Here is a 23,542-nt window from a genome sequence, read left to right as displayed (position 1 = left end):
ATGGGCTAATGCTAGCGAAGGCATGCTAACCGTTTGTGTCATTGCTGTAATAGCAGCTAATTATCATTTATTTACATTGATGCGAACCTGTTTGGTATCGAGGACGAAATGGATTTGTATTATTTCTATTTTTAGTTTCACTCTTCAAATGATGGTGTCATAACGACGGCCAAAATAAAGTCAGCAAATTATACGGACGTCCAGCATCGTCATTTGGGAGTTTAGCTCGCTGTATAGCCAGGACCGAGCCGTAGCGACCTGGTGAGGACAGTATATTCGCATTTCGTTGTTCATGCATCATGTAACAATATAATACTTTACACTTATTCAGCATGTTGTTCTCTATTGTATTTTTATTTTAAATTGCCTTTCAAGATGACATATCTGTTCTATGTGTTGGATTTTATCAAGTAGATTTCCCCCCAAAATGCGACTTATACTGCGGTGCGACTTATAAATGGCAGAAAACACTCAGATGACTTGAAGTTCCGCTCTGAGACCCCCAGTTTAGCCATCTTTCAAAATTGTCCGATATGCATGTGTGATACATCATTGGAAAGCTTAAAATCTCAATTTTCTGGGGGAAGAAAAAATTTGAACAGGAGGGCATTTTTTTTTTAAAATGTTTTTTAAACAGCAAAATCCTATCTGGAGGTGAGAGCACGCGAGAGCAGAATTACAGACGCCATGACTTTAAGGAGATATTATTGCTTACTTACATTGTTTCAATCCAAAAATTCAATGCAGCATGAGTGTCAAGACACTGCTGTGAATGGCCACAGCTGGATTTTTGGGGGGATTTTATGGGTGAAACACGGTAATATAACAAGGGACACGATGCAGAAATCGCAGACATCAAGGAGTGGTTGAGATTTTCTTTTTCATGTATTTACCCTTTTAAACGTTTCTTTTTTTTCTATTTTTTTTGTTTTTTGTTGATTATTTATCATCTAACAAATCGGAGAACATGCGACAGTAACAAAAAAAATACAATTAAGCGATAGTTATGAGGTAGATATCTCTGACTTTTTTACAGACGCCATTTTTTTCATTGTGACATAATTTGTTTAAAAGTTTAAAATATGTGAGTGAATAATTTTTTTAAAGTCGCTTTTTTTTTTAAACTAAAGGTGAGACATCGATTAATGATTCTAAGCTAAAAACGACAGGCATTTTGAATAATAAATACAATTAATAACCTTCGTTTTATGGCTAGGTTGTAACAAAAGCGGTTGCGCGATGTCTGTAAACGGGGGTTTTCAGGGTTAAACGGACAAATTAAAAATATTTCGGGGCTTAATGCGCCATGAATCTGCTATGGAAGCATATACAGGGTGACCCAAAAAAAAAGTTTACACTCAGTTGACTGCTTGTTTAAAAGCCATTGAAACATATCTAAATAGGTTGTCATGCTTAAGTGATTCATAAGGTCACTCAATGCAGCTGGTAATCTCTCGTCTCTACAATTCCTGTGCTTCTGCTGAAAATGAAGAAAACTTTAGCTGTACCTGAATTGCTGCGTGCCGGTCTGACACCTACTGAGATCGCAGCAAATCTGAGAATATCCAGATATGCAGTCTACAAAGTTAAAAAGAAGCTGAAAGATACTGGAACAGCCTCACGAAAACATGGGACTGGAAAACCCGATCTGTGCGGACCAAAAAGTTGATTGACAAGGTGATATGTGGCTAAGCCTGTCGCAATATGCAAAAATTCCATTTATCGCGCGGTATATAAAAATAAAGACGGTAATTTTCCCGCGGCGATTTATCGCCTCGCGTGCACGTGCGCGCACGCGTGCGTACGCACTTGCGGCAGATGTGTGACAGACGTACTTGACAGCGCTGTTTAAAGTTCAGCTTCCTTGTTGCCAACTACGCAACATGCTGGGATGAGGACTCACTCTGTTTTATTGACTTCTGGGTATGTTCGTTTTATATATTTGAGTTTGAGTGACCGTCATTCAATGGAGGGAGGCAGGGCCGAGTGCACTGTCGGCGCACAGCAATGAGTGAGCGGAGTGAGGAAGAGGACGAACCAGTCAGCAAAATGTTTCTGGAGGTTGTTTCAACAAAGATGGCCAACAGAAAAAATCTACATGCTCATTTGAAACACTATCACCCTCTCCAGTTTTCACTGCTTAGTAGGAAAACTGTATCGCAACAAGCGGAGCCTCCTCGTCACGTTAATTGACAATTAGAGGTGTTCGCCTGATGTGAGAAATACAGACGACACCGCGCAAAATAGGTTCCCTCACGGAAAGTGAAATCTGCTACATTGCTGAAGAAATGAGACCGTTTAACCTCTGTTTAGTGTTATTTGATACCTTTTGAAGCTAAATTTTTGTTACTGCAACTTAATTAGTCTATTTTTCTCTGTTGTTGTTGAAGTGAAATTACTGTTACTGCAAATTTATACATATGTGCCTAAATGCTTCGGGTATTAAGTGCAATTTTATTTTTTCTCGAAAAAAGACATTTTATTTATTATGTGTTTCTGTGCGGTATTAATATCGTTGTGTTTTACATGAAAGAGGCATGGTCTATTGTTTTTAGGTGTGATTTCTTAAAAGGTATTTTTGAATTTAAAAGAAAACATTTATTGCGTTTAAATGGGTGTTGTTGGTCTATAAATATATACTGTATTCTCACTGCGTTATTGTAAATCGGTTAATTTTTTTGGGGGGGGGGGGGGGGGGGGTGCGCAATAATATCGCATATCGCAATAATTTATGAGATAATTTATCGCCCACTAAAACTTGTTATCGCGACAGGCCTATATGTGGCCACCCCAGAGTCCAGATCTCAATCCCCTGGATTATAGCATATGGGCAACTGTGGAGGACAGTGCCTGTAAGAAGCCACAAACTTCTGTGGCAGCCTTGGAAAGGTCCATTGTTAGATCTTGGGAAAAGATGACAGCATCCTACATAAAGAAGACCTGTCAGGGCGTTCCGCAGGCGCTTGGAGGCTGTTGTGACACTTAAGGGAGGACACATTGAAAAATAGAGTGTATTGTGCATGTTCTTTAAAATAATGTATAATTTGTGATTAAATTCTAATTCTAAACTGAATACACATGGCATTTAAGTTGTATTATGGCAGTGTAAACTTTTTTTTGGGTCACCCTGTAGACATATTGTTCTATCAAACACAAGAGTTGTTTTGGCTTAAAATACAGCAGTTTCTTTTAAAGAGGAGTGCAAGAGCAGAAACTGCTTTTTCAGTCTTGTCTGTGTAACCCGCCATATGTTTTTTTCCTCTTCGTTGGGCATTTTATGGCTGGTGCGACTTACACTCAGGTGCGACTTATAGTCCCAAAAAATATGGTGCATATAGATCACAGCATTTGAAAAAAAATTGCAATACATTTTTGCCATCTTGATTTTCATTTGAAGCACCCATTTTATGATGTTCCTGTTTTTTACCGGTAAAATTCTAGCAACCACAAGTGTCTGTATTCTACTTTAAGTCAATCTAAATGATTACATACACACATCTAAATGATAAATGATAACAATAGCATACAAGTTCACACAATTCTGATAGTTGCGTTATATTTCTTTATGTCAATAAATTTATTCTTTTTGGCCTTTCAAGTTGATAGTCCACATTGAAATGTGATTAGTAACGTGCAGCTGTACCTGATGTCTGTCCCAGGGTTACCCTGCAGTATTTGCAGGAGTTGTTCCGCTTGTCCTCCCTGCACTTCCCGCTGCAGGTTTTGCTCAATGGGCTCTTTCTTGACCTGCTTGACCTGCTGGTGAGCCCTCCCTCTGGAGCCCCCTCGCGCCACAGACCTCCCGTTGGATGGCCTTTGGTGTCCATACTCGTTGTGACAGTCGGACCCGGCGTCGTCATCGTCCTCGATCACCACCAGGTCGTCTGGCATCTCCTTGAACTGATAAACCAAACGCTGACCCTCCACCTTTGCCAGGATGCCTCGCTGGTAGTAGTACCTGAAGTGCATGAGAGTGTGAGAGTGTGAGCAGTGTTTTCAACCGGCACACATGGTGCCGCGGCGTAATAATAACACCTAGCATTACACCACGGTAAGGTAGTGTTCCGCGGCACAGTGGTTGAAAAACACTAACATAACTGTGCAAGTTAATTATCGTAATTTTCGGACTATAAGGCGCACCTGACTATATGCCGCCACCCAGCAAATTTGACACGAAATCGCCATTTGTTCATAGTCAGTGTTGTTAATAACAGCGTTAGAATATAACGGCGTTATTTTTTTCAGTAGTGTCAAATCTCATTAATTACTTTTCTCATCTTGGAAACGCCATTACCGTTACTGAGGCGGGAAAGGCGTGCGTTACTACTAGGAGTGGGAACCTCTAGGTACCTCACGATACGATACGATTTGCGATACAAAGCTCACGATAATGATGATCTGACGATACAACGATTATCGATACATTGGTCAGGAAATCATTCGAGGATATTCTACGAACAACTAATAAAGAGAAAAACAAGCTTCTGCTGTGAATTGGAATGAGTTTATCATTAGTAGACGTCCAATCCATTTGGGAGGGACCCTCCCCCCTCCCACTTCAAATGGATTAAACGTCTATGGCCGGTAGTGGCAGCCAATGCCAGGCCATGAGGTAATTTTGGGCCATTTAAGGTCATTTACCTGTTCATTTTCAGTTACTTACTTTCTGTTGATTTTGGGGTGTTTTATGGGTCTCTTCCTGTTGAGTTTGAGTTACAGAACAGGAAATGACCTAGGAATGACCCAAACGAATAGGCAGTGACTCAAACTCAACAGAAAATGACCTGTAAATGCCCTAAAATGAACAGCAAGTAACCTGCAAATGCCCTGAAAATCTGACACAATGACTGTGAATGCGCTGGTTTTGAAAGAACGAACGTTCCAGGTCTGACGGATTGGGCGCCGAGCATCATTAATGCAGCCTTAGAGTTAACGGAGACACTAATATGGTGGAAAATTTTGGTAGCAACTTGTTGGTTCATTTTTATTTTTTTTTAGACATTTACACCTTTTCAAAACCATATCTGGATTCTTGACAGGAGCATATCGATAACCTTTTGGGATACAAGGTATCACGATATATCATCATTTCGATATTTTGTGACATCCCTTACGCGTTACTACTTTGGCTGACGCGAGAAAAGAGAGACGGACTCACGGAGACAAGAGAGCAGAGCAGGAGTGGGCAGGAGGCAAGGGAGTTGTGACCCCGTTGCAAACGCGATGCTAGGTAGCTCCAATAATACCTGACTGTAGCCGATAGCCTACAAACTATGCCCACATGATGCTACAGTAGATATCACATATAATACGAACTAGATTCAAATGACAGACACGGTGGCATTAGCAATATGTATAAAGAACTACATGCATTAATAAACAGTCGCCATCTTAAAGCAGAAGACTTCTCAGGAAGGCTTTGTTGACGAAAACCTTCTGAGCGAGCCTAAGTAACTTTTTATATAGAATGCTCCGAATCTGCAAAATCTTGACTTAAATCTATCTTTAAATGATGAAACGGTTTTAAAACTTACACATGTCGAAAGTAGACAGACGGGAACTAATGCAATATTGGGAGCAATTTTAACAACTTTAACGGTTGATTCACAACATTAAATGACTTCCACACATATCAAAGGTTTCTATCTAGTTATCTCAATATCTGCAATTCCCTTGTGTCTAGTTAAGTTTAGGGTTTTTAGAATTAGGCTAGGGCCAAAATCCCCAAAACCCTTTAAACTTCACATTGTGTGACCTGTTTTTTTTTTCTTCTTTTTTTTTCTTTCTTTTTGAAAAAAAAAAAAAAAGAAAATTATCACCAGTTACTTTGCCAAGTAACTAATTACTCTTACATTTAGGTAACTGAGTTACTAACACCTTTACTTTTTGAGAGAATTTACTTTTTTAAAGTAAGAGTTACAACACTGTTCATAGATAAGCCGCACTGGACTATAAGCCGCAACTGTCCTCATGGTATAATGGGATATTTACACCAAAAGATATTAACCGGGAACGCTTTCTCTGACAGTGGCATTATAAGACTCATAAGACCAAATGTACCACCATGAAACATCACTGCTCCCTTTGAGGAGACGGTCAACCTCTGCTGCCACCTGCTGTCAACACTGTTGTCGTCCAACATGCCTCCTAGCATGCATTGCAGTGCTACAGTTGTAAATAATCAAAATTCATGTTCTGTCCTAATTATTTTGTCAGTTATTCTTCCAGTTGTTTCATTAATTGCTAGCTCTGGTATTTAGTAACACTTTATTTGATAGTGGTGTCATAAAACTGGCATAAGGCCATCATAATTATCATTAATGAATGCTAATGACAGATTTTTTGGGGGGGGGATTTTGTGTCATCCAGCAAATTTTCTCACTATTTAATCAATTTAAAGGATCCGAGCTATCATGTCATGTCAAAATTATGATGGTCTTATGGCAGTCTTATGACGTCACTGTCAAATAAAATGTTACATATCAAACGAAATAATATATAATAATATATAAGCCGCGCTGGACTATTAGCCGTGGGATTCAAAATGAGGGAAAAAAGTAGCGGCTTATAGTCCCAAAATTACGGTAGTTAACTCACAGTGTTATTTAATAGCGTATTAACACCAGAGCCAACAATGGAAAAGTTAAGCCTTTTGTCTGCTTCATTTGAGTTCGTGTTCTGAACAGATTCAATTGAGAACAACATGCCTCAATACAGAGATTGAGTTTAGAGTACAGTCTGTTCGAGAGGTGGTCCAAACAGTCAAAATGTGTCATTTGTATGCAAGCTATTAGGCAAGCGTTGCAGCGTTACAAACTCATTACGACTTACCGAGGGGACACCATGTCGGGGAGGGGTTACACCTAATAACTGATCAGACAGGAAGAAGGAAGTCTTGGATATGACAATTATTCCACTATATAATACTATTGAATTGTTCTCAGTTTGTGTGTTGACAATACAATTAATTCAGTTAATCAATCACTAGAATCTCATGCTATTAATCACGATTACAATTTGTAATCACTGCTGAGCAATGGTGTTAAGTTTCTTTTACTGGAAATACAATCTTTGAAAAAAGTACAGAATATGTCGATCTTATTTTTCCAATATTGCATTTTTCTTCCCAATATTCAAGTTTTTTCTGGCACTAACTTCTTTTTTTCAATATCTTTAAACCATAATGATCTGAATCAAAAGAAGTAAAGCGTTTATTTCTTTTTATGATGATTCTATAAATTATGACACTTCAAGAGCAGTGACACTGGAAGTGGGGTGCTGAGGGTGCTGCAGCACCCGCTGGTGTTGGGGAGGAAAAAAGTGTTTTGGTAGATTTTGGGAGGGGGTAAAAAATAAAACATATTAAAACAATTGTGTAAATTTGGGGATTAAATACCAGCATAAATGTTGGATTATTATTAATTTTTTTTTATATCATGGTGACCATGTGACACCTTGCTTGGAATTGGGTCCTGTTGAATAAGGTGCTATTTGTGAAAAGGGGGCATTAAACCGGGGCTTATTGGACCTTTTAGTTTTCAAATGTGTTTGTGTGTCACTGTGCCATGTCGCTGCGGGTAATTGCAGTATAATACACGGGCGTTTTTATTTGCAATACAACAAAATCCAACACACACTGTAGGTGAAATAGAATGCTGTCTTTGTAGTAGCCTATTAGTAGTATGTACACTATTCAGCATGCGTGTGTATTGCCTTTGCGCGCACGCCTTGTATGGAGAAAACGCGCAGGCATGACAAATTTGGACCAAAACGGCCCTTTTGGATGGGAAACACTAAAAAAATCCTCAGCATCCTCTGCAGTGAGTGACTTCCAGCGCCCAAGTGCAAGAGTGTCCTTATCACTCTTTCTTTTCTGTTTTTCTGGGCACTTTCCTTGTTTTTCATCAGCTTCCCCTGCCTGTCGTGTGTATCGTTGTACATTTCCACAACAATGACAATCCCTCTTTTTATACCTGAGCGCTCGTCCCATGGTCTCATAGTTCATGTCGGGCTTGTTCTTGTGTTTGCCCCAAAGCTTAGAGACAGCCTTGGAGTCAACCAGCTTGAATATGCCTTTCTCCCGCTGTGTCCACTTGATATATTTGGGACAGGTGTTTTTGTCCTGCAGTAAGGCCAGAAGGAATTCCCACAGGTAGATGGTGTTGCCTGCAAATGAGGATGAGGAAATGACTTTGGGTTTGCTGTTTCAATGATTTTCAATTGTTTTGAAAGAGGTGGGTAGAGTAACCAAATGCGTACTTTGCTCAAGTAAGAGCAGCGTTAGTTCAAAATGATATTACTCAAGTAAAGGTTAAAAGTAGTCATCCAAGTACAAGTGAAAAAATACTCAAGTAATGAGTAACTGCTTACATAATATACATTATTTTGTTAAACGATGGTATATTTTTATTTCTCAGAACAACACACATACTATAAGCTGTTACGTGACCATATTAATACACAACAATCATCAAATTCTGACTAGAAAGATCTACAGAAATAAAACATCACCTATCCAAAGAGCATGAGTGCAGTGGTGGAAAAAATATACAGTGCTACCTCTACATACGAATTTCATTCCTTCCAGGACCTGCTTTGTAAGTCGAAATGGTCATATGTCAAGCTGGATTTTTCCGTAAGAATATATTCAATTCATTGATTCAACCGCCTAAAAACCTATGCTAAATCCTGAATGAATGCTGCTAGTACAATTACAAGCAATTACACATAGCAAAACAAACCAATTTTAAATACAAATCGAAATAAAAATAATAATGATAATGATAATAATATGTAGAGAATTCAGTTCTAATGCGGTGGTTGTGTTTTGCATGCTGTTCCTGAACACACCATGTGACTGATGACAGAGTGAGAGAGGTACAGAAGAATGGGAAATTTTTACTTTTTTTTGGTGGACGTGGGCTACAACTTAATTTCAATGGTAAGTGTCACCTTTTTCCTTTTTTCACCAGCTGCACTAAACTTCTTGGGACATATGTTGATTTCTCTAAATAGAAAATCCGCTGTGCATCCATCTTGCGGGAAAACAATGAAATTGTGACGATGTCATAAATCGTTGTATTTCGAGCATGTCCTCATACATCGAGACAAATGATGAAATTAAAACGATCGTGTCTCTGGTTTTTCATGCCGAATAAAAACTGGGAGAAAGGTCTATGTGAAATTTGGGGGTTTTTTTTAACGGTGCTTTAAAGACGCCACCTGATTGAACAGGCCGGAGTTATCATCAGACTTCCCGACTGCAAGCTTGTGTATAGTCATTTGACTGTTTTGTTACTTCTGATTGGGATAATGGCGACATGTGATTATTGTTGCGACATATCGTTGGTGAAACTGGTCGAGCCACTTTGGGCAACTCCGGCAAAACTGAAGTAAATCTAATATGTAGAATAAAGAGGAAAAATTTAACAACTTTAGTATAGCCCACAGTAGCAGAGTAAGAGTAGCATTTCTTCTTCATAAATCTACTCAAGTAAAAAGTATGGTGTGGTAAAACTAGTCTTAGACATACATTTTTCTCCAAAAGTTACTTGAGCAAATGTAACGCATTACTACCCACCTCTCATTTTGAATTATTACTTTAAAATGTCTGCACTAAAGCAAATACAGTTTTTATTATTACACTTTTATTATTCCTTGTGTAAAACTCAACAAATTGGAGGTCGACAGCATCCAGACTGGCTTTTGTTCAACCTTGGATTGAGTCCACATGTGCATATTGGGATGGACAAAATAACAAGGAGTCGATTAGCCTAATGTGCGATATGCTTCAAACAAAGGTGGTTAAAAACAGTAACGCTCCCGGTGGTTGCCTAAATCCCAGCCGTTGTGACAAGGTGATGTATATCCGGAAGACTAAAACGTGTCACCCCGTGCGGTTCACAGTAGTCTCTATCAGTGGAGCATCAATGTGCCTGCAAGCCTGTCCCTGCAGGCCCTGAGATGCCCATCATTCACACCCTGGCTGTTTGCACATAACACAACATACAGAGAGCACTCCACAAGAGAGGGAGAGACCTTGATTTTGATTGGCTCATTACAAGGGGGGGGGACACTTGTTATCATGGCTTACCTTTGCCCTCTTTGCTCTTTTTCCTCAGTGGAAGGCTGGGGGTGGAGATGGGGGAGCAGGAGCGCACTGCCCGAGGCTTCCTCACTGAGGCAAACCCAAAAGGGCGGTGAGTTTAAATCATTAGCACACGCGTTGTGTACATGTTGTGCTAGAAAACAATTTCACCTTTATTTTTTTTCTGCGGCTTCAAGGGACACCTCGGGGGGATCTCGTCCATGGATGATGTGTCCTCGTCCAGCGACATGTCAAGGGCGCCGTTCTCCATGTGGTCGGGTCTTAGGGGTGCGTACGTTAGGTCTGCCTCCAGCAGTACGCTGTAATTGTGAACTATAACGCAAAAAAGAAATATATAAATACAAACAAAAACCCATGGCATTTAAAAAAAAGTGTGTGAGAGACTACAGGGCATGTGAGATGTGAGAATTTTAATGACAGCTCCAGTTCACATCAAGGTCGAGACCATATTCATATAGGTTGCAAAAAATTTAGTTGAGTGAGATTTTCTGGAAAAATATTTATCCAAGGCTGCTTTTTCTTTGACTAGTTTGCTGGCCAAAAGTATTGGCATCCCTGCAATTCTGTCAGATAATGCTCAGTTTCTCCCAGAAAATGATTGCAATTACAAATGTTTTGGTAGTAATATCCAGTGTTGTTAATTTTACTTTAAAAAAGTACAGTTACAAATTAACTCTCCCAAAAAGTAATTGCGTTAGTAACTCAGCTACCTGAATGTAAGAGTAATTAGTTACTTGGCAAAGTAACTGGTGATCATTTTCATGTTTTCTTTTTTTCTCAAAAAAAAAAACAAAAAAAAACAAAAAAAGTCACACAATGTGAAGTTTAAAGGGTTTTTGGGACAACTGCCCCTTGCCCAATCTTTTACCCTAAACTTAACTAGACACAGGGGTATTGCGGATAATATGATAACTAGATAGTAACCTTTGCTATGTGTGGAAGTCATTTAATCTTGTGAATCAACCGTTAAAGTTGTTAAAATTTCTCCCGTTATTGCATTAGTTCCCTTCTGTCTACTTTCGACATGTGTAAGTTTTAAAACTGTTTCATCATTTAAAGATAGATTTAAGTCAAGATTTTGCCGATTTAGGAGCATTTTAGATAAAAAGTTAGTTAGGTTCGCTAGGAAGGTTCTCTACCTTCCTGAGAAGTCTACTGCTTTAAGATGGCGGCTATTTACTAATAAATCAAGTTCTTTATTCATGGTTGTTAATGCCGCCGTGTCTGTCCTTTGTATCTAGTTCTATATATATGTGACATCTACCGTAGCATCATGTGGGCGTAGTTTGTAGGCTATCGTCTACAGTCAGGTATTATTGGAGCCACGTAGCATCGCGTTTGCAATGGCGTCACAACACCTGTTACTTACTTGTCGCACATAACAGGTGGTGGCAATAACTAAATCACACTTGCAGCCAGTTAAAATGGATTAAAGTGAACATAACCTCTGTCCTGTGTCCTTGTGTGTACCACATTGAGCATGGAGAAAAGGAAGAATACCAAAGAACTGTCTGAGGACTTGAGAAGCAAAATTGTGAGGCAGCACGGGCCATCTCAAGGCTCCAAAGAAGTCCATCTCCAAAGACCTGAATGTTCCGTTGTCTACCGTGCAGTGTCATCAATACGTAAGTGTAAACCCCATGGCACTGTGGCTAACCTCCCTAGATGTGGACGGGAAAAAAAAAACCTGACGAGAGATTTCAACAAAAAATTGTGCGGATGGTGGATAAAGAACCTCGACTAACATCCAAACAAGTTCAAGCTGTCCTGCAGTCCGAGGTTACAGCAGTGTCAACCTGTACTATCCATTGGCTGAATGAAAAGGGACTCTACGGTAGGATACCCCAGAAAACACCACTTCTGACCCGGAGACATAAAGAAATCCAGGCTGGAGTTTGCCAAAACTTACCTGAGAAAGCCAAAAACGTTTTGGAAGAATGTTCTCTGGTCAGATGAGAAAAATGTAGAGGTTTGTGGGAAACGGCATCAAGATAGTGTTTACAGGGAAAAAAACGAGGCCTTCAAAGAAAAGAACACAGTCCCCACAGTCAAACATGGCGGAGGTTCCCTAATGTTTTGGGGTTGCTTTGCTCCCTGTGGCACTGGACTGCTTGACTGTGCGCATGGCATTATCAAGTTTGAAGAGTACCAACAAATTCATTCATTCATTCATTCATTTTCCATGCCGCTTTTTCCCACGAGGGTCGCGGAGAGTACCAACAAATTTTGCAGCATAATGTAGGGCCCATTGTAAGAAAGCTCCCTCAGAAGTGAGGGGTCTTCCAGCAGGAAAATGACCCAAAACACACTTCAAAAAGCACTAGAAAATGGTTTGAGAGAAAGCAATGTAATCTTCTAAAGTGGCCAACATTGAGTCCAGACCTGAATTCCATCGTACACATGTGGAGAGATCTGAAAATGGCAGTCTGGAGGAGGCACCCTTCAAAGAAACTCAGTGTCGGATACCGGAAGCGGTTGTTCGCAGTTATTTTGTCTAAAGGTTGTGCTACCAAGTATTTAGCTGAGGAGCCAATACTTTTATCTGGCCCATTTTTGGAGTTTTGTGTAAAATGATAATGATTTACCAGTATTTTTTTTATTTTCATTCTCTTTGTGTTTTTTCATTGCAAGCAAAATAAATGAAGATATTACTACCAAAGCATTTGTAATTGCAATCATTTTCTGGGAGAAATTGAGCATTATCTGACAGAATTGCAGGGGTGCCAATACTTTATGCCAGCACAGTAGGATAGGCATCAGCTCATCTGAGACCCAATTAAAGACAAGCACTCCAAAAAACGGATGGAGGGATAGAAATAAAAATAATAAAGTGTATTGAATTCAAATGAATTGAAATAAAAGCATAACCTTGTGAATGAGTGAAGAATAATATTCTAGATGCAGCATATTTGTCAACAAAGAGTCATCTTACGCATGCGCTTCTCATCCAGTATGTTATTTGGTGACTCCATGTTGAGCAGAGCCGCTGCGGCCTCGTTTGTCTCCATGCTGTCTTCTGCACCCGAGACAGTTTCTGGGGGAAAAAAAAGAACAGATGCACAGATTAGCTTCCTCAGTGTTCCATTGCCGTGTGCAATAAAGGCAGGCGCAGGATGCTCGATTGGGGACACCTGCACAACAGAATGGGATCCAAAGCAAGAGTACCCTAATTTTGGAAGGATTTAAGCAGTGTTGTTAATTTACTTTCAAAAAGTAATTAGTTACGGTTACAAATTACTTATCCCAAAAAGTAAGTGAGTTAGTATCTCAGTTACCTAAATGTAAGAATAATTACTCATACTGCCGTTCCTTTTCATGTTCTACATGGTATTACATGATCCATTCTATAACGTCTTTCTCATCAAATATGTTTATATTAACTGATTGAATTGAAGTGTATTTTTCATTTAAAAAAAACATAGGTGACCCTTTTTACATCTTTTTAAATTACACCTATATAAGAGTGTAATGGTATACAAACTAACTTTCAAATGGTGTGCCAAAAAAACTTTTTCCTGTTGTACTGAACCATGAATTGTGTGTGCTATCACAGCCCTATTATAAATAAATATATTTTTTAATATGCAGGTGAGGCTTGAATCTCTTCCCACTCCTATATTTGCTCTAGTTGTTTTGATTTAAATTTTTTTTTTTTTTTTTTTTTTTTTAAATCACACACGGTTTATGGATACGTCATCCAAGAAAAGTTTAGTGCAAGTGCCTATTTTCATACTATTATATTGTAGCATCTACTAGGACAACAGCCACTTGGTGATGATAATGAATACTGAACAGGAAAACAGTCCATTATTTTCAGTTAATTGTATCCACCTGAACGCCATGAAACTGTAAAAAGTTTCCCGAGCGTTTAACACGGGGTGGGCAAACCGGTCCTAGAGGGCCGCAGTCATGGTCCTTGTTCCAACTGATTCAGCACGGACAGTTAACCAATGAGGTTTCAGTGGAAACAAAAAGCACCTGACTGCAATCAACTGATTGCACTTGTAAGAAACCAGATTGGTGAAAGGCTGTCCTCATGATGGGTATGAACAAAAACCTGCACCCACTGCGGCCCTTTGTGGAATAGTTTGCCCACCCCTGGTTAAACATGACGCTCGCCACGCTAAATGCTGATGCTAACGCGAATGCTATGCTAACGCTCCGAGCTACCTAGCATCGCGTTTGCAATGGCCTACAACCCCCTTCCCACCTCCCCCCTCTTGCTCTGCTCTCTCCGTGTCTCCCGCGTCATTCACCCAAGTTGTAGTAACGTGAGCCTTTATATCCTTAGTAACGTAACAGTGTTGCAAAGATGGGAAAAGTAATTAAATAGATTACTCACTACTGACAAAAATAACGCCGTTAGTAACACCGTTATACTCGAACGGCGTTATTACCAACACTGGATTTAAGTGGGTTGAAAATTCAAGCTTTGGCAATTTGATGGAAAGCAGTCCATGCATCCATTGAAAAGTCAGTTAAAACAAAAGGGTTGTGAAACCCAGCATGACCTGAGATTGTCACTGGAACCAAGCTTCAAAACACAGCAATCTCTCATAGAAATGTATTTAAAAACCGTTCAATTTTACCATCAAAATAAACCTGTATATTGTATAAGTATATTGTATACTGTATATGGTGAATTTCTTTGTACTACAATCATTAAGTTAAAGTTATAAAATGTAATGAGAGGGCTGGGCTGTATGGATACTTGTGTTTTTGGACTCGTTTGTTCAACTTTGGCCCTTTTCGTAGCGCCGGCCATTAGCACATTGACAGTACCAAAGCTCAATTGTAATCTTGAATTAGTGTTGTAAACATTAGCCTATGCAAATATGGCTTGCTGTTCAGTTGATTGTACTAAGAGAAAATCAAAGAGATTTCTTTATTCTGGTGAGCATTATTTTGCATCATTTTCATGTTGATAAATGCCACAATGGCCATTAATAACAGGCTGGGAGACAGCTTCCTTCCAAGAGCCATCACTACACAAAATAAACACAAAAAACTATTAACTTCCCATAAACATTCTTTAATTTTTAATTACTACTGCATACTAAACTGTGAATAAACCTGCACATTACTCACAATTTCTCTTGTTGCACTGCAGTGCAACGTTAAATTTCGTTGTTTCGCAATGTTCATTTCGTTCATAGACTTCATAATATATTGACGGGGCGCACGGCCGATTAATAGGGGGCCTTTCTCCGTCAAAGCTGACCAAGTGAAAACACACACAAAGAGCTTTTTACGTTAAAAATTCTTGTGAATAAATGCTTAAGTCCCTGATTTGTTTATATATATGGACGTCAAACAGTCTCGATTCTTGGTTTAAAGCAAAAAAACGAGCAGTTAGCATTTATTTTACATAAATATGTCGAATGTGCTGCTAGTCTTTAAGCCACTGTGGCGCCGCCTTATCACCACAAAGAGCTTTTTACGTTGAAAATTCTTGTGAATAAATGCTTAAATCTTTATAGATACGGACGTAAAACAGTCTTGATTCTTAGTTAAAAGCAAAAAACCCAGCAGTTCGCATTTATTTTACGTAAATACAGTGGTACCTCTACATACGAAGTTAATCCGTTCCAGGAGCTTGTTTGTAAGTCGAAATGGTCGTATGTCGAGCAGGATTTTCCCATAGGAATACATTATAATTCCATTAATTCGTTCCACAGCCCAAAAACCTGCACTAAATCCTTAAAAAATACTGCTGGTACTATTACAAATGGCAATTACATATAGCAAAACAAATAAATAATAAATAAAAATCGGATTAATAATATAATAATAATAATAATTCCTGTAATAGTGTAACGAAATGGGTTCTAATAAGGCGGACGTTTTTTTCTGTACCTGAAGGCACCGCGGCGCTGACGTGACAAAGAGGGAGGGGAGCGGGTGAAAGTTTACTTTCGCTTTCAATGCTTTCTTGAGAACATCGTCAATTGCGGCAGACAGCAGGCGTTTTGTGTTGAATAAGTTGTGAAAGAAATGATGAAAACGTGGCGAAGCTGGCGATTTCTCTGGAGATGTTACCACAATAAGAATTGTCAGCTTAACTTATAAAGACTGGCGAACGATGGTCGGAGGAGGACCGTGGAGATGTATTGTTGAGCCATTTCACGGATGCCCACCCTACGCTCATATTTTTCTGTCATTTGCATCTTCATTTAGAAGGTAAGCGTCAACTTTTTCCTTGTTTCACCACCTGTACCAACCTTTTCTGAAACCTGTGTTGATTTGTCACACAAGAAAATCCGCCGTGCATTCGTCTGCGGTGCTGCCGTTGTCGTCGTATTTCGAGCATGTCGTCGGATGTAGAAACAAATGGCGAGTCAAATTTTACGTCGGATGTCGAAAAGTTCGTGTGTCGAAGCGATCGTATGTAGAGGTACCACTGTATGTCGAATGTGCTGCTAGTCTATAGCCACTGTGGCGCCGCCTTATCACTCCAAAGAGCTTTTTACGTTGAAAATTTTTGTGAATAAATGCGTAAATCTCTGAATTCTTTATAGATATGGACGTAAAACAGTCTTGATTCTTGGTTAAAAACCAAAATCCGATCAGTTAACATGTACAGTATTATGCGTATAATGCGTGAATTGTGACTTCATTGCTGTAGGGGTTCATTTCTCCCTCCCATTGATTTTTTTCACAACGTTTCAAAATGCATCCATGGTACGAAAAATATAATAATTACCTTGAATCCTCGAACAAATCACTCCTGAGACAATCATTTCTGTTTTTTCAACCTAAATCCGCCGTTGGATCACTGCATGTGTTTGAGAATAACTGCGACAGACTTCGACTGACTGAAGCAGAGAGTGAGACGGCCCTCTACTTGAAGGCGTGGCGCAGTGTCTGGGGAATGTGTCCCGTCAATATCATTATGAAGTCTGTTTCGTTGTTGACAATGACAGTAAAGGCCATTCTATTCTATCCTATTCTATTCAAAGTAACCTTTATTACATTCTCTGAATTCGCTCATACATGCAAATACCGTATATCATATGGCCTTTACAAATGTGGATGGAAAACATGGCGTCAATTATGGCAGCACCCTGAACAGAAATAGGTGCATGGCATCACCAAGGATTGGTTCAATTCTTTATTTACAGTCAATAAGTTCCAGCACAGCCATAAACCCTATCAGGACATGTGCTATTGAATTCTAATGGAAGAATGTGACTAATATTCCAACCTGAGAGGTCCACGCCTCCCACCAGGATGGAGGGAGCCTCCACAACATGCATTGCATTGTCCATCATGATGCCATTGGTCACCTCATCCGACTCCAGGCCAGAGTATACTTGCAACAGATCAGTGGTGGGCACCTGTTCCACGATCACGGCGGGGAACACAGACGGGTCGTCCAGCTGTGAGAGTCACACACACACACACACACACACACACACGCACGCACACACACACACACACACACAGTTGCACAGTTGAGTGGAAGGAAAAGGCTTGGCTCAATCCAGTCCACATCGTAAAATGTAACACAAAATCCCCCGGTAGATTGATATCACGACCTGATTTGCCGCCTCTTGTTTTTACAGCCATATAAAAGCGAGCTAGTACCATGTGCAATTTGTGCTAATGTGTAGCAACGGAGGAGAGGAGCTCATTTCTGAAGCGTTACAGTAGCCCTTTGGGACACACCCAAAGAAGACAGGCTGCAAACGTCAGCTTACTACTCCCACAGATGCAAGACTTGGCTGGGAAAGCTAATAAAAGCAGTCAATGTCGAGGCTATCACTGAGAATTTTACACAAAATGCGTTTTGGGAAAAGTTCCTGTGGGAATACTTGTACTTGAACACTTCTTAAATCCTAATGTTGATTGTCTTAATGCAAAATCTTATGAACTCCATCTTTATAATTGAATTTCGTTCCATTTTTACCCTTCCAAAATAGATAAACCTGCAATGTCGTGCCATGTGTAATCCATCATAAAATGTAAGTGTTTTTAAGGTTTTGTTTTGGTTCCCCTTATATAGCTACTATAAGAAAAGGTTGAAATACTTGAAAAGACTATTTTTAATAAATCATCCACACTATATATACAGGTATACCTACACGCATTTTAAATATTACGCAACCGAATAAACTTAAAAATGAATACATAAACATATACAGCACTTAGAATTTGCTTTGAACTAAATAATGCAGAGAAGTGATACACATTGAGCTGCTCACTTTGATTTATTTATTTTATAGAAATTGTTTAAAAATGTTACTTCTTGAAATAAAATTAATCTCAAAAACTGTAATAAAAACAGTACAAATGACTAAAAAAAAATATGACAAAAAACACTCAAGTAACTTGAAGTTCCGCTCTGAGACCCCCAATTTGGCCAAATTTCAAAATTGTCCTATATGCATGTGTGATACATCATTGGAAAGCTTAAAATCTCAATTTTCTGGGGGAAGAAAAATTTTGAACAGAACAAAATTTTAAAAATTAAAAAATAACAGCAAAACCCTAACTGGAGGAGAGAACACACTAGAGCATAGTTAAAGACACCATGAATTTAACTAAATATTATCGCGTACTTAACTCTTTTCGATCCAAAAACTCCATGTAGCATGTATCACCGAGTGTCAACACACAGCTGGGAATGGCCACAGCCGGATTTTGGGGGGATTTTCTGGATGAAACATGGTAATATAACAAGGGTAGCGATGCAGAAATCGCAGACATCAAGGAGTGGTCGAGATTTTAATTTTCATATATATACCCTTTAAAACTTTTTTTTTCTTTGTTTTGATCGATTATTTATCATCTAAATTATTGGGGAAAATGCGACAGTAATGAAAAAAATACAATTGAGCGATAGTTATGAGGTAGATATCCGTGACTTATTTTACAGACGCTAATGTTTTTATTTTGACATAATTTGTTTAAAAGTTTAAAATATGCAAGTGAATAATTTTTTTATGTCGTTTTTTTTTTAACTAAATATTAGACATCAATTAATGATTCTAAGCTAAAAATGAAAGACATTTCAAATAATAAATTCGATTACTTACCTTCTTTTTATGGCTAGGTTGAAACAAAAGCAGTTGCGCTACGTCTGTAAACGGGGGTTTCCAGGGTAAAACTGACAAATTAAAAATAGTTTGGGGGCTTAATGCGCCATGAATCTGCTATGGCAGCATATAGACATATTGTTCTATCAAACACAACAGTTCTTTTGGCTTAAAATACAGAAGCTTATTTTAAAGAGGGGTGCAAGAGCAGAAACTGTTTTTTCAGCCTTGTCTGTGTTTTCCGCCATATATTTGTCATATAGCTCTTGTACTGAAATACATTAATTGAGCCCCCAATGCAGTGGCAGATGTGTATGAAGACCTTTACGTCCTTATCACATGGCAAGTGGCTGTTTTTAATATAATGCAGTCATATATTAAAAACAGTAGATGGCAGCAGAGTACATAGCAAGAATACCAAGGGTGTTGCACCACAGTTCAAAAACTGCCTCACCTCTGAGAATCATCATATTGCACAAAGCAGATAATGACAAATACCCTCAAAATATCCAAAAAGCCATCCTATTCATTTCCTTCCAGTCAGACGTAGGAAAATATACATCTGTGTTATGATTTGTGTGCATTTGTGTATAATTCAGTGATTTATTAGCACACTAGCAGAATTTGCCGCATGTAAATTTTGGATTCCACATTAACAATCAATTCCTTGATTAAAAGTAGGAAAGGACGGACAGAGAGCAGGAGGAGGAGGATGAATAAAGGCTTATCTGTGCTGTTACACAAGTGTCCATTGTTGGTTTGAACCTCTGGGGCATACCAGGTGTTCAGGCCTAATGGGGGAGGAGGCTGATCAGCCCATTTTGGCTACACTTTAACCAGGCCTGCTAAAAGAGCAGCTGGTTATTCGATGCAATTGTTAGGCAAAAGAAGCTCCGAGTTCACACACTGGCTACATTTGTGAATTTCACAGCAAGATGAATGACAACAAGCACACATTGTGTAATGTGCAAGGAGGAATGTTTGCTTTGACTATAAAAATAGAAAATAGCAATGTTTCCCATTAGCTCGTATCTGATACTGTTGGATGTAGCGAAACGGTGCAGCTAACAAGCGCGCCTGACAGTGTCCTTGAGAAAGTCAAGTGTATTTGTGTGTGTGTGTGAAGGGGTTATGTGTGTGCAGAGATTTTGACTATAGGTCGACTGAACTCCCCAAACAGAAACTCCTCCTTACCAAACTAATGCAGCACACTATGATGAGATAGGTTGTTGTCTTTGCACATGTTGTGCTGATACACAAGCTGAGTGTTTCCCAACCTCTAGTGAGCCAAGAAAACAATTAAAATAGGGAAAAGTCTCACAGAACACCAACAAGTGTTACATAGTAAACAAATAATCTGTGGTAGCAGTGACAAGAGTATGTGATTGTTCTGCCTCTTACTGGGTCACTGGAGTAGGTGTTGGAAATGAATGAAGATGCATAATTTGAGGTAAAACAATAAAATGATCACATCAATAAAGAGAAATTGGACAATCAGTCACCGATCAATCATTGTATTAGTTCACAATCGCATGTCAAAAGTGCAAATGCTACAGCTCTACTGAGGAGGCTTGAGTTGAAATGAAAAGCTAGAACAGTTATTTCCTCTTTATTGATGTGTGATTATTGCATTCTGCTTGGCATTTCCCCATGTTTTCCTGTGAAAACTTTACCCATTAACCCCCTTCACAATCCAGATCCAGAAGGAGTGCCCTAAATTGCCTAATGCATAATGCAATGACACTATCTCACGCTGAGAGTGGTTTCAAATATTTTGTCAATTTCATCTTCAGTATGAAGGACAAATGTTAGTACCAGATCAGAGTGTGACATGGTTCAGGTGTCCTGGACAACCATAACCGGTAACTCTCCCTCAGACATTTTGTACAACGCTGTACAAAGACACGAAATAAAATTGTTTTATCGTAAATCATCTTCATCATAAATCACTTTGAAAGAAGCTCTGTCACATGAAACGATTGATGAAAGATCATATGTGGCTATGTGGAGTGTCTTCGAAAAGGCCAAATCACCATTCATTAGAAGCGATTTTAATGCACCAAGCCTGCTGTCTGTAACACTAACCCTAACTTAGGCGACCGTTCTACAAATGAGGCAATGAAACAGTGACTATTTTACGTCGATTTACAACAACCTACCTTTGCAATTTGCAATTTTCGGGAATGATGGAGACCAAAACAAAATTACAGGGCAGGCTGGACATTCGTAATGCATTTAAGCTGTCATTGTTTCCAATTACCCTGAAATAGAACCAGCTCTTTAACATGAAACAAGCCAGGGCTCTCACCAAAAAACAACTTAATTGAGCGTAATAATGACTTGCATTCATTATCATTTGTTTATACGGTCAGCTGTCAAAATACTAATTTACCGAAAACCTGAAAAAAGTTAATACCAATAAATAATAGCAGTGTAGCAAGTATTCTCAAGCATACTGTGTAAGCATGACGCGCCACAACAGGGTAATGCCATGGATTCACTTTAGGGAGTTTCTGATTGACCAAAAACAGCAGTTAATCGTTTAAAGAAACAGTGCTCTGATTTCCCTCATGTATGAATAATTGTCTATGTAGTGTACGTGGAAATACTGAGGAGAATTGCTATTACGTGGCCTGAGAGGGTGGATGAAGTTTGTTCAACAGGGTGGGTGCAGCTAGAAACAAAGCCAGGGGAACAATGCGGGACCTTTCAGTGGAATCGTCCCATCCACTCAGAACCGGTCGGTCAGGTTAGGCCTGATTAAATGCCCAATGGGGATCCAGCAACAACCCGTCATTCTGGATCCATGCACATGATGCAGTAAGCAGCACACAACAGAACACTGGAGCCGGCTCCACTGGATATGGGCGTGTGCGTTGCGACGACCAAACAACTGGTGACATGAGCGGGCCAACGAAAAGATACATACTACATCCAGAAGCACAAGTAACCTTTGTGCCGTAAACATATTGAGGCTCCACGCCTTCTGACTCCCTGCTTTCCCTCCCATGCACTCTAACCCCTCAGCAGGTCTGTCAGACTTTCCATGTCACTGCCTCCCCCTCCTCGAGACCATCTGACAGCCTCCCAGTGGCCATGCTGTTTTAAGTTGTGCCTACCCTGCCGGGACAAGTCTCACATATATCAACAAGCAGCATGTCAGTGCAAACACTGGCCTCCACGTCACCTCAAAAGTGCAGACTCAAGAGTCTGGGCGTCTGCGTGATAGACATACTTTAAAAAAGAATTTGAAAATGGTGGCAATTATAGACTAGAATGTATGCCCTGTGACATTTGATTCTCTCAAGCATTCTAAGTCTCTGGTCCCCAACTACAGGGATGGGGGTCGGTACCGGTCCGAGGCGCGTATGCTACCGGGCCACATAGAATAATAATTTATTAATGACCGCATTCTGGCCTGTGCCTCTTGACACACCAATCTGCCTGCCTACTCTATTGACTAAAGATATGTGGACGTAACTCTCTAATTGTGGCCGCCATTACTGGGGTGTTTACACACCTCAGTAGCAGCCCAGCGTCAGTCAATGTAAACAGGAACGTTAGCTGCCTGCTGCTGGCTGTGTGCTGCGGGCGGCACACTTCAGCAATGACGGATAGGCTACTTCCAGGCGTTTTGCTCAGATTAGTCAATAGATAAAATAATAAAACTGGGTAGGAGGTCGTCATCAATTGGAGCTTGAATATATTTTTTAATATCTATGTGTACTTGTCCACGATAATGACGAATGACGTAGGAGCATCTGATTTGTTCGTGGAAATAATAAGCCCACACGCTAGCAAAGATGACTGAAAAACAGAGGTCTTTGGACAGCTTTTTATTTAGAAAAGGCCACCTGACGAGTCAGAAGAGGAGCCTATGCCAAGTCCACTCTGCATAATATGAGGCTAAAAGTTAGCAAACGATGCAATGAAGCAATCAAGCTGCTTCGACACATAGAGACTAAGCACCCTGGAATAATGGATAAGCCTTTGGAATTTTTTAAACAAAAAAGCGCGAGTACGAAGCACAGAAACAATTAGTGAGGGCCACCACATCAACAAATGTGAATGCACTGAGAGCCTCTTACCCCGTGGCCAGTGTTGTTTTTGTCAACGATGACGGTAACGAAAATATTTCGTGAACGAACACTTTTTCATGACGATGACGAGACGTCTTTTGGGAGACTACTACATTGAAACTAATGCCAGTTTTCGTCTGACGAGACAAACACGGGACGAAAATGCGCAACGGTTTCTGTCACATTTTATGTGTGGTTAGCTTGCAGCGTAGCAGTGTCTGCTTGTGTCACTCTTACGATGTGCTGCGACGCACGCCCCCTACCAGTGCAGTGTCCTCCAGTCTCAAGGATTGCACGCACAGTAGGATTTGTTTTCT

At 39.7% G+C, this 23,542-nt stretch overlaps 1 protein-coding gene across 5 annotated transcripts in view; it reads right to left on the bottom strand.

The window, feature by feature from the left end:
- elf1 (E74-like ETS transcription factor 1) overlaps nucleotides 1-23,542 on the bottom strand; it is a 119,028-nt gene that overhangs the window by 7,506 nt on the left and 87,980 nt on the right. For all 5 annotated transcript variants that reach the window (XM_057849418.1, XM_057849415.1, XM_057849417.1 and 2 more), the window contains 6 exons: nucleotides 17,313-17,487; nucleotides 13,041-13,142; nucleotides 10,259-10,420; nucleotides 10,094-10,177; nucleotides 7,974-8,166; nucleotides 3,644-3,958 (listed from right to left, as the gene is read on the bottom strand). In XM_057849418.1, coding sequence (XP_057705401.1) covers nucleotides 3,644-3,958; nucleotides 7,974-8,166; nucleotides 10,094-10,177; nucleotides 10,259-10,420; nucleotides 13,041-13,142; nucleotides 17,313-17,487 — 1,031 coding nt within the window. The remainder of the gene's footprint in view (nucleotides 1-3,643; nucleotides 3,959-7,973; nucleotides 8,167-10,093; nucleotides 10,178-10,258; nucleotides 10,421-13,040; nucleotides 13,143-17,312; nucleotides 17,488-23,542) is intronic.

The sequence above is a fragment of the Corythoichthys intestinalis genome, chromosome 11, assembly GCF_030265065.1.
Source record: "Corythoichthys intestinalis isolate RoL2023-P3 chromosome 11, ASM3026506v1, whole genome shotgun sequence".
Taxonomy (NCBI): Eukaryota; Metazoa; Chordata; class Actinopteri; order Syngnathiformes; family Syngnathidae; genus Corythoichthys; species Corythoichthys intestinalis.
Note: the sequence above shows the minus strand (reverse complement) of the source record. Positions and strands in the feature narration are given on the sequence as shown.